Source organism: Helicoverpa zea, chromosome 7 (assembly GCF_022581195.2).
Source record: "Helicoverpa zea isolate HzStark_Cry1AcR chromosome 7, ilHelZeax1.1, whole genome shotgun sequence".
NCBI classification, from domain to species: Eukaryota; Metazoa; Arthropoda; class Insecta; order Lepidoptera; family Noctuidae; genus Helicoverpa; species Helicoverpa zea.
Window position 1 is genome coordinate 10,111,928 of NC_061458.1, and position 12,581 is coordinate 10,124,508.

The 12,581-nt window shown below is 37.0% G+C and overlaps 1 protein-coding gene across 1 annotated transcript in view; it reads left to right on the top strand.

Moving 5' to 3' along the window:
- The first annotated feature begins 62 nt into the window (after positions 1–62).
- The window catches only part of LOC124631700, a 113,260-nt gene continuing 100,741 nt past the window's right edge, over positions 63–12,581 (top strand). The window contains exon 1 of the mRNA XM_047166250.1: positions 63–509. Within this exon, the coding sequence (XP_047022206.1) occupies positions 404–509 (106 nt within the window). The 5' untranslated portion in view covers positions 63–403. The remainder of the gene's footprint in view (positions 510–12,581) is intronic.

Genomic DNA, 12,581 nt, shown 5'->3' on the forward strand with positions numbered 1-12,581 from the left:
AATCGATTTTTGATGTAAATTTTAACTGCCAGTCGTTTCTGAACGGAGAAAATACGAGCGAGCGTACTCTGCTGTCAACACAAGCAACACAACAAGGTAGTCGAGTTTGAAACGAGCTAGTGGTCGCCGAGACGTTGTCGTAGATTGTTTCGTAATTCGCAGTCAAAGGAATGTTATGACGTGCAGTAACTGTCTTTGTTTGAATAACACCAATTTCATACTTTACCCAAGATTCATAGAACAATGTGATAGATAGAGTACGATATGCTAGTAAAGGGTCAAATTGCGACATGATTTTTTCCAAAGTATGATCGTTTCAATAGAAGTTATTAGTATAGTTAGGCCTTCGTATTGGTTAAGTTGTGTGAATATTGTGCCAATAATGAGATAGTGGAGTGTTGTGATGTGGTTGTGGGACATGTGGGGGGTGCTGTGGGCCGTGGAAGCGGTGGCGCAGCTGGCGGCCGTGCTGGCGACGCCACTGGACCCCGCGCCAACTATCCCGCAAGGTGAGCCGAGAGGAACCTTGTCGCCTACGCTTTACTCGCTGCTGCCTCGCTGTCCCTCTCTTGTGCTTGCTTAGCATGCCTTAAACAACTACTTCTTTACATCTTTTTTATTTGACAATACCTGTGAACAGGTTTTATTATGGTTATTAATAAATTGCTTAGAATTTGAAGCTTTTTATTTAATTATTATTTTTAAAACTCCTTTATACATTTGGCTCTAACTCCATAACAATATTTTATCAGGGTGGTTATCACAAACAATAAGACTGCGTACCTTTTTAAGTGTGATAATGTAAAGAAGCACGAATCACAAGCACAATAATTTTTCTGATGTCTCTCTTCGATATTTGATTTTATGATAAATGATTTTGTATGAGCAATGCCTCTGTAAAAACTCTGGATATGTAAAAGACATAACATTTCATAACAAAATTAATAAGTAACTGAAAATTATGGAATTTTGCACATAAAGATAATTAATTATGAAAGGCATAGACACATACATACATACACGCACTCCTCACCCACACATCCACTTACACCCTCTTACACTCTCACTCACATTATACTCCACATACTAACACACAAATCATATTTAGTTAACACCAGGAAATATATAAATACATATTAATAAATACACTCAAGCCACAAGTAGTTTTAATCTCTAAAATGTTTTCCAATTATTGTTATTTTTTATTTTTTTCCTATTTGATTTTGTTTTACTTGCTACAATTGTTTTTTATGTTATGTACACTTATAATATTGAGTTACACTCAGTGGCGGATTAACAGATAAGCACAACAAGCACGTGCACGAGCACGTGCTTGGGGCCCCTGTTCTCCAGGGGCCTCCATCCTCTGCTGGCGTTTCATTTTATACCTAAATTTTATCGAGATTCATCCAAAATATGTCCGAAATCACAAGGCACGAGCAGTTCGGGAGTGACCCTTCATACACCCCCGCCTCTAAACTTGATTGGTCGCAGTGCTGTTGATTGTTGTACGATCGCAGTTAATTTTTTTTCAATCGTGCAGTTGTTATACAATTTTTTTTCTGCCTCTACTCATCGTTGGGCTGTTTTAAAAGAATTAATAGGCAATGATAGCGTTCTGAAGTCGCTGTCGGACACTCGTTGGGAAGCTCACGCTGTAACTACGAGTGCAATATAACAATCATATCCAAAAATTTTGGATGCTTTAGATCAGTGGTTCTTAACCGGTGGTCCGCGGACCACTGGTGGTCCCTGGAGGCATCCCAAGTGGTCCGCGAAGCTTTGCTTCGCGACTTGTTATCGATCTTTCGTATATATCCATCTTACTTGTGCAACAGAAAAAAATGAAGGTTTGAAATGTAGCCCTTTTACGTTATTTTGGTTCTGAGTCTTAAAAATAATCAAGATTTTTCGCTCGCTTCGCTCGCGTATTCAGAAACTATGCCCTCGTTTTTACATTTGTCAACAAACAAAAAGTTAAGTACGTTTGGGCTACATTTGACGTAATTTTGGTTCTGAGTCTTAAAAAATAATCTAAATTTCCCACTCGCTTCGCTCGCGTATTCAGAAACCGTACGTCCTCGTTTTTACATTTGTCAACAAATAAAAAGTTAAGTACGTTTGGGCTACGTTTGACGTAATTTTGGTTCTGAGTCTTAAAAAATAATCTAAAGGAGATTGGGCAAGAATGTATGAAGTTTGGTCCAAATGTCCACCACGAACGAGACCTATATAATTAAATAGTCCACTTAATTTAGAGTAACTTTTACTAAGAAAGTAAAAAAAAACAATGCCAAAAAAAGTTATAGCCAAAAATGTATTCTTAATTTTCGGTAGTTTTTGTATGTTATCATTATTATTTTTTATTTTATTCCACTTCCATTTCCGCACTTTATCTAAAACTAAGATGAGTAAGACACATTTGCATATAAACAGCCCATATTTTTTTGCCCGATGGATGGCGAATCACTAACCAATTGAGGCGCCAGAAGTGCTTGAATATACTCAGCGGTGCCTGGATCTAAGAAAGTTCGATGTAACTGACGGTGTCTTCTCTCTAATAATGAACAATTCTATTTTGTCAGAAAGTATGAAAATCGAACATCACGAAAAGTAATTGAAAAAATGAAATTGATAAAATCTATGCAATGAGTTTTTTGATTTTGCTATAACTTTTTTCTGGCATTATATATTTTTTTACTTTCATAACAAAAAATGTTCTGTATTTAACGGGCTATCTAGCCACATAGGTCTCGTTCGTGGTGGACATTTGGACCGGAATCGCCCATTGTCCTTTCCCGCTCGCTTCGCTCGCGTATTCAGAAACTATTCATCCTCATTTTTACATTTGTCAACAAACAAAAAGTTAAGCACGTTTGGGCTACATTTGACGTAATTTTGGTTCTGAGTCTTAAAAAATATTCTAAATTTCCCGCTCGCTTCGCTCGCGTATTCAGAACCTATACGTCCTCGTTTTTTATATTTGTCAACAAATAAAAAGTTAAGTACGTTTGGGCTACCTTGTACGTAATTTTGGTTCTGAGTCTTAAAAATAATTAAAACTTCGCGCTCGCTTCGCTCGCGCATTTGTAACTACAGCGTCACGCTCGCTTCGCTTGGTCAATATCTTCTACCTTCCATTCCATTCCTTCCATTTCCATTTAATCAATAGAGGGTCTACACAGGCTCTGTGCTTAGGGCCTCGGATACTCTTAATCCGCCACTGGTTACACTATGTTCGTGGGGGGGCCTGGTAATCTGCGTGACAGGGTTTCCTAGTGCGGATACCAGTCTCCCACAAAGGACTGGTCTGAAAAATGTTGTGAACTTAATTTTAAGAACCTTTGTGGAAGAGAAATAAAGATTTTAATTATTATTATAAATTATTATAGAATAACAATCAAGCCAAAACTTTTTATGTGCGAGTAAATATGCGAACTTTTAAATCAGTATTTGGTGTTTCTTGATTTTGATCAAAGAACATTAATAACATTATTCAAAATATTGTAGGTTTTGTTGTTTTAATTTGGAGGACATAGGGCCAGTACGGGCCCCTTGTGTGCCTGTGTTTTGGACTTATACCATCACGCATTGCTAATCGTAGCGGGATCCTAAGTCTAACATTAACGGAAATAATAGTGATATAAATAACAGTCCTGGGTTTTAAACTCACTTTTTTAACAATAACAATATAGGCTTAAACTATCTCTAACTGATTTCATAAAGCTTATATTCCTGAATGGCTTATGATATTTTTTATATGCACCTTTTTAGATTGCTCAGTGATGATGCTAAATATTTTGAAGGTTTTACCCCCATTCTAATTTTAAAATCATAATTTACTTTCTTTAATATATATTAGTTTTTATGTAAATTACAATAATACTAATCAGCAACTTCATTGATAAATGAGATCAGCCAGTATTTTTTTCCAATATTGTTAAGTAGGTACAAACAAACTGTCATTGTAACAAAATGTCTTTACACCTTTTTTTATTTAGTGTTTTTTTCTATAAGCCTAATTAAGTAGGTAATGCTAGTCTTAGCATATTCACCCCGTGTTAACCTTGTTAGTTTAACATGGAGCAACTTTTACCTCTACATCTCAATCAAGTGACTGAATCCTTTTAATTGGTGAGACTGTTTTGGTTTTTATACAAATCTGCAGGTATCAATCGCAAGAGACAGTCAGGCCTAAGGTTACCGTTTGATCGTGACATTGCGGCTGTTAAATACTCATGTCGTGAACCATATTGCAAGTTTTGGATTTATTTCATGTGTCCCAGTAAGGCAACCTATTTTAGATTAACTACTAAAGAGGTTAGTTATGAAGTAATTGGGTTATAAAAGATGTAAATGTTGCGCTGGCGCAGGCAGCACCGACGACGCACGATCCGCGTCGGTGCGGCAAACGAGGGACACATCAGTTGCATAACAAGCGGGCGCTGCGGCATCCGGCTAACGGGACTGTGGCGCGAGGGAGCTCCGAACCTCCGAGGCTAGACGTGCTATCGCATTGTGTCAGATTCGACACCACAGATATTATTTCCAGCCAGTTACATCGATAAGTGTTTTAGCAATTTTGCACAGCATCACCACATCTAGATGATGCGATAGTAACGCGCCGAAGACTCTCACGAAACTTCCTCGTTTCGTCATTTCCCATCACGAAATATGACTGTGAAACATGATCGCGGACCGTCCGATGGATCGAGCTTATTCGTGCGATCATGAACGAGACCGTGACTGATCGAACACAATGCCCCTGGCGGACGCAATGAAACCAAGTAGCTTTTTGAACTAGAAAGAAGGTCACTTGAACACTATTAAGTACACATGTTACAACAATAGGCATCATGACAAATTTTAAATTCCTTTGTATGATGTAGGTATTTATATGAAAAATCATTAATTTTAAGAAGTTGCGAAGTTTTCTTATCAAATAATTGCATTTTTCTCTGTCCACTTTGAATCCGACGCGAAAACGCTTGTCAGTGTCATGTCGTCACTTGTGACGTCACAACTGAAATTACAAGATGCAATTGTAAACAACGCTCGTGCAATAATTAAGTTTTTTGTGTTATTAAATATGAATTCGAAAGGGCATAGGTGTTGTGGGGTCCCCCAGTATAAGAACACATCCAAAACAACTCCTGATGAGTTATTTGTGTACGTTCCTCACAATAAAAAAATACGAAACAAGTGGCTTAAACTTGCAAAGCGAGATTCAAAAGCAATATTGCCCAGGGTACAACTTTATTTTTGTGAAGATCACTTTGATGTAAGTTATTACATAGTTCTCTAGATTCTAGCATAGTTTATAACGTAAATAACTATTTCGAGGTTAGGTTTCATCTCTCATTGTTTTTTAATTAAACTAGTATACTTACATGGAAGTTTTAACATTTCTAAATTCAGCTGAACAAAAATCTTTATTTGATGCCAAAAACTTTCCCAGCATTATGATATCAATTCTAGGCAAATTAGCGCTGTTTGCCTTGATAAATCCGGGCTCCATAACTCGTGTTATAAACAATTAATTAATTAAAAACAAAGATCGCAGTGGAAGTTCACAATAACGAAATGTGACGTTCGCGCGCTTTCGCGCGAGTTGTTTTGAGAAATGACGTCACGAGCTCTGATTGGTGTTCAAGATATCATGGCGGATTGCCTTATTTCGTAATTTTATTTTATAAAAATACATATTAATCACATTATTAATAAAGAAAACAATGCGCGTTTTATATTCCAAGCTTCAAGTTTAATTTAATAAATATATTATTTTAATGATTTTTGATTACTGTCATCATGCCTATTGATAGCATATAGTTTGTTTATCTAAATTGACTCTTTTAACGTGTTCATGTAATTGGTTCGTAATCGCGGAGTACGGAAGGCGCAGACCGCGAATCCTGTTTGTGTTCGCGCGTCCATCGAACTGGTTTGCAGAGGGCAATGAGTCTCATTACATGGCAAATGACTCCGCTAGCTCCCAGTGGCTCGTTACATTTACGTATTAGCTCGTTTACAATTTGCAGGTATTAAAGCCCGGTTAAGTTCAGAAAAAAACATGATCTTTTATTTATGCTGGTTCCAGTTCAGAGGAAACTTAGTATGTTAAGAAATTGCCTAGATGATATTTAATTACAAACGTCTTGATATTTCATTTTATGAAAATGTTCCTGATGGGTCTCCGAATGTGATTTATTTAATCAAGAACCTCATTCGAAAGCTCAGAACTATTTTTTATGAAATATTTATTCTTCACTCTTCACAAACATCTAAGAACTGTGTAACTCAAACACTCTTTGATATTGCTAGGTTTGTCTACGAATACCACTCTCAATTGTGTTTTTATGATCCAGATCTGGCCACACAATTAGCGGGAGTCTGCGTTTGCCTTGCGAGTTGTATAGCTTTATTTATTGCGGTGCTCGCTTGTCTGTCTGCAACGGTAAAACCCACCAATAATAGTGATAGTCGCATCTACCCGGACATTCAGAACAATGTCATAGCTGCTATGCTATCCAGGTAATTGAAATCGTGTACCTAAAGAGCGCAATTGAAACAATTTATCGCTCGACGACCAACCATTGTTAAATTGACGTTAACAATAAAATGGGAAACCAATTGGGGAACCGTTATTAAAATGTCACAGCGGCGTAAAGAAATACCTCGTTTGATGTTGCGTTGCCTTTGTTCCTTATAACGAGCTATCAAAGAAGCTGCGCCCCGACTCAGCTCGAATAAAACGAGTGTTAAAGGCCGCCACTTGGAATGTTTTGCTAAAAGGTACGGGTACTACAGAAATCTTTAACAGCTACAAAAGATTTCAGCAAATTAGTACAGCAAGCAGTTTAGTGTTAGATGGTGTATAGTTTCATTTCGGTAAAATTGAGAGAAAAAGTGGAAAAGCTCCCTACATTATTTACACTAAGGATGCTAAGGCTTCACTTATTACCGACTCTAAAATATGTACGTAGGAATAAATGAAAATGAACATAGGTAACCTATGATGTAGATAATTTGCTAACGAATATTGCAATATTTTCGTGTTTCAATAGTTTAAACTTTATATCTATTAGATAAAATATATTACTTGAATCTGTTTTAAGATACCCATTGTAGGTATTTAAACAATAGATCCCATAGTATTCCTTCACAACCTTTAAACTGAACAATACTCATTCTCAAGAAATACGAAGAATTCTTAAATCTTGATAACTTCTAACCTGTGGGTAAGCAACATAATAAGATTACAACACAATTATCAATGATGCGAACGTTGCGACAGGGTTCGCTGACGGCTCTCGGCACTCCGCAGCGATTGTGTTGGCGAGGCCGCTGTGGTAAAATTGCCATAAGTGCTGAAGGTATATAAATTGTATAGTAAACACTTGACATCCTTGCTCTTTATCTTTCTCCACAGCTTTTAGCAACCCACAACTTGGCTTCGCTATATTTTCCACAATTTTCTATTCATCTATGTGCTACGACGTAAGGTGTACTTTCAAGCGATTTGGCGTTCCAAAAAGGAACACAAAGAGAATTTTAAAAGCCAAATACAAGTTTTATTCTGGGAAAATATTTACTCTCTGTACGTATTCATACCAACCTCCAGTATTTTCATAAATATACATTATAATGCTTTAACATATAGATTGGATCCGCCCCCGAGGATCGAAATTATTCTTAGTATTTTCAGAGGCAAAGGTCTAGCTATGTCCAATTCTTTAACAAACATGTATGAACCGAGCATTTTGAACACAAATAATATATATCTACCTTGGTCTGCGTAAAGAACTCGTAAACCAATAGCGAAGAATCTCTTTAACTGTCCTTGTACAAATTGGCTTGGTATAAACAGCCTCTTTTTATGGCGGGCCGATTCTTTTGCAGCGTAATATATTTACCGGCTTACCTATGCTCTTCAGTAGATATTGTTGTGTATAAAAATCTTCACGTTATTTGTAAATCGGGAAAATATATCTATAAGAAAATCTTTATGGTATTATTTTATATCTTCACGAGGTTCCCTTGGGGTTGGTATTTCAACTATTTTGCATTTAAACTAGATCTATACATAACTAAGAAAAAACAAATGTAGGCTTAACGTATTTCTAATAAACGGCTCCTTCATTATGTTTCTTCAAACATTCATCATTTAATTCTCTCATGGCTTAAAAGTTATGACAGATTTTTAATTATAAGAACAACCAAGAAGGTTTACCTTGAATTGGAAAATGGCGCTGTCACGCTGTGAATAAGTAATCTACCACTGTTACTGTGTACTAAGAGCTGGTGTGAGTACCTGGAGAGTATTAATTTCTTAATATTATATCTCTTGGCTCACTGCGACTAGATAAACTGGGAATCTAGCAGGGCCGACCGGTTGTTGAGCAATAATTTTATGTGTATGCGCGCAGGAGCTAAAATGATCTAACCTGTTCTGTCTATGTACTGACCTTTACTACTAAATATCGTCTTCGTCATTGTATTTAATGTTCGCAAACTAGCAACCTTGGTTGGCAAAACCTTCTTTTTGTGTCATCTGCAAAGAATACAATAGAAACTTATTTAAAATGGTAAATACTTGATCTTTGAATATAGTGTCTATTACCTTTTGGCATAAAGTATGTAGGTAAGGGTGCGTCCACATCTGGCGAATGCGCCGCGAATGCGCAGCACGCGACCCGATCGCGAGCTGTCCGCGAGCTGCGCGCGTGCAGTCACTGCAATAGTTCGGTGCGCCTCTTTAGCGCAACTCACGCAAGGCTCGTATAGAGCGCGCGAGCGGCGCGCGATCTGCGCGCAATCAGTTCTCGCCCTTACAGTTCCGTATATTGGCTCAGTACTATCGAAGATGGCAGACGTCGCGCGCCGCCTGCGCGCCGCTCGCGTGCGGCGCTTAGGTCGCGCGCGAGCTGCGCACGGGCGGCACAGAAGCGGCGCACGAACAAAAATGCACGCGCGCAGCTCGCGGACAGCTCGCGATCGGCTCGCGTGCTGCGCATTCGCCAGATGTGGACGCACCCTAAGGTACATAGTTTATCTAGGTAAATCAATATTGTAATGATATCATTGTCTATATTTAGTACAGGATGTCCCAGTTGGTGGATCGATATACTTAACTACTATACAAGTGATGTGGTATATGACTTGTATAGTAGCGGTTAAAGGATGGCTAAACGTGAAGCATATATATCAATAACCAAGGCCTTTCTTCCTTCCTTTCCTAATTTGATTGTTATACAAGTCGGTTAATCAGAATCGGTAAAGATATCTTATTGCAGAATAGCGTGCATATATACTAAGAAGCAGATAGTAAGTGTAACTTTAAAGTACATGCGTTCATGCACATATATCATTCTCAACGCCATAAGCAAAATTAATTAAAATAAAAACAGAACCGTTGTTTCTTTAGTAACGGCGCTGTTCGTGCTAAAAGCTGACTAGCTATTAAAGAAGCAATTTCTTTTTTGTAGACGCCATGTTTATCTTTTTGGATATTTTATTGTGGTCATCAAATTACTCTTTAAATTGAAATTCGTTGGTTTTGCTGTGTTTATTTTGAAGAACACAATGCCGAGGAATAATTTTCAAAGGTCGTGTTTATTGCCATTATATTCGAACATGCATTATGTTATGTTTTTTATTTAAACGTATGTTGGAACAAAAAGAGCATCTTAATATTTTTTATCAAGGATATTTAATAAATCTAGGTACCTATGTAAAGCCTCCAACGTAGATTATTGAAAGTCAATTTCAGCATGAAATTGAAAATATAACACGTGACGTTGTGTGTCAACGGAAGACGGAAGGTAGCCGCAAGGTCGCGGGCTGTCGCCTTTCCCCTCCACAACCCCTCCAGTAATTATTTCGACACAAGCCAATTAATGGCCGCGTGCCTTGTGGATATAAGCCATAATTAAATTTTGATTATTATCTACTCAACTCGCATACATTCTGGTGGAGTATGTCTAATAGCGTGGTTTTCGGCAACCTTATTCGTTTATGAAGATTGCGTACCTACATATTACCAGTTTATAATGACGCGTTATATAATGTTTAATGCCCTGGCGCGGACATGAAGTGGGCTGGCTATAATGTGCTATGTGAGGACCGGTTGTCGCATGAAGTCGTCACGTACTTGATTAGAGAAATCTAGAGTACAACATACTTAAACTTGCTTATAGTAGAAAGGATACGAAAGGTTTAATATTTTTACAGACATCCTATAATCTTGAGCACTTTCCAATAAAGGTTGTCTAGTGTGATAATTGAGAACCGTATTGAGAAAGGTATATGTATATTCAAAATACTGAATAATAACTTAAAATTACCTAAAGATCGACTGGGGATCGATCGACCATAAGTGACGAAAATTCACGTTCAATAGTGTAGTCTAGACTCTAGACAACGTGTGTAGGCGTTCGAAAGTCGTAGATAAATGTAATACATATGTTTTGGATCTAGAAATTAATTATTTTATGTTAGTACAAATTTATTTAGGCTATAAACTTGGCACGTTTGGCAAAGTCAAAGCACTTAAAAATATGAAAATATCATGTAGTGGGTGACCTTTTGCGCATAGATCAATTTTAAAGCTAAAGTTTTTTTTTTAATCACTCTTATGCCCCAAGATGACCCAGAAATTAAAGGCTTTATTAAAAACTTACGTGCTTTTTCTACATAGAGATCCTACAGTTCTGTAGATTGATGTATGCTGTAGGTATATTAGCACTTAGCGACAGTGCACTAACCTCAAGAACAGCTCAACTAATCATCCAAGGTTCTGTAAAATGCTAAAGTTGACTTGAATAATAAAAGGCTGTTATTTTGAATGTGTTTGCTTGAGGTGAAGTCATCGGTCGAGCATTTAGTCGCGTCATCCTTCTCCGATGCAAGACGACCAATGCCGGATGAAAATGTATTAGGTACTTTAAATCGAAAAAAATATAGTCGTGACTGGTCTGTTAGAGTAATAAAACTCAATTACTTTTATTTATTGAAAATGAATAAAATTATCGCTCGCCAATTAAAGAACTTATGTTGACTAGTTTTAGAGGCTGATATAATTATTTTGGGGATCAATAAATCTAAATCTAGTAATATTATCCTGCTTTTAAATCAGATCAGATTTTAAAAATATTTTTCCATGTATGATATCGAGGTAAATTAACGGAAATGGGCTATCTGGAGGATAATGAACATCCTTGGTTTAATTAAGGAATTTTAGAGTATTTTTACCTGGTTTCCCAACACTGATAACTGATATGGATGCAAAAATATTATTGGAATACGGGGTAAAATCATTTTATTTTTTGTATCAGGTTCATGTGTCAAACTTTTTTCATACATATTTATAGGTAAGCCAGCTAAAAGTACATGGAAATCAGTCTTCCGATTATTAATCATCATCAGAATATTAAAGTTTCCTGGCAAAGGCCCTGTTTAACCGAACTGTAATGTAACTTTGGATTTCCGCGTATAAATGAGCTGGGCTGCGTGTAATAAGAAGATAATATGAAACATTAGATCCGTGCACTGGCACTAATAGCTAAGATTAATGTTATTTACAGTAATCGGGATGTAACTGTACATGTTCCTTATTTGGCGAGACGAGTTGGGCGTAACACAGTTTTTATGTTCTAGCCGTTAGAAAGGTCAGGCCAGCCGCCTCGGACTCGCCTCGCTATCAAATTGTTTTTGTGAAGATGAATTACGTTGTTTCAAAATGTTGAATAAAAACAACGCTGTTTTAAGTTAAAGAAGATTGAGTATCATAATGTGTTAGCTTGGTACTGGTACCGTTTTCCATCATGTACTTAAAAAATATAAATGTTATGGCTAACGCCTGAACCGGCTTTAGCTGGGTGTGTACGATTGATCTTAGTTGTATCCTCTTATCTATATGTTTTAAACGTGCTTTAAGCTGATTTGCAAATTCTTTTTTTACCATTCTTGCTAAATATAACTTCAATTAAGCAGTGGTTTCTCCCGGATTGATCCCGGGGGAAATTATTTTAGCACTCCTGCTTGCTTCTTCGTTGATTTAATTGAGTTTTCTTTGGCTATACATCTAGTGGTGGTTCAGTAACTACGAGGTAAAAATACAATCTTTATAGGTCTTAGAAAGCAGGTGCGCTTACTGAAGTCCAAGAAGGCAGCTTAGTTATTGGATCTAACATTACTAAGGGTTCTGCAAGACGGGAACTGTAATAACTACTGCTAACAGATTGTAGTGGAACTGTAATCTTGCTTGTGGACGTTTGTTAAGCAGGAGTGGGTAAGCTTACGTGCAAAGCTGGCTTGTGTGCGTACCGCGGGGTGCAAACACATAGTGTTAGTGTAACGGAAGATATACTACTTAATTATAAAGCTGTTAACTAATTAGTATCTTTAAAGATATCATAAGATACAAGATTTGGTAAGATTACCGTGTAATCAAAAACATTGATTAGAAATGTTATAAAACCAGCAACGTTACGTACACAGGGAAGTACAAAATAATTATTTTTGGTATTAAGTACCTAAATAGATAATTATTCCATGAATACAGTTCAAGGAACTTTTATAAT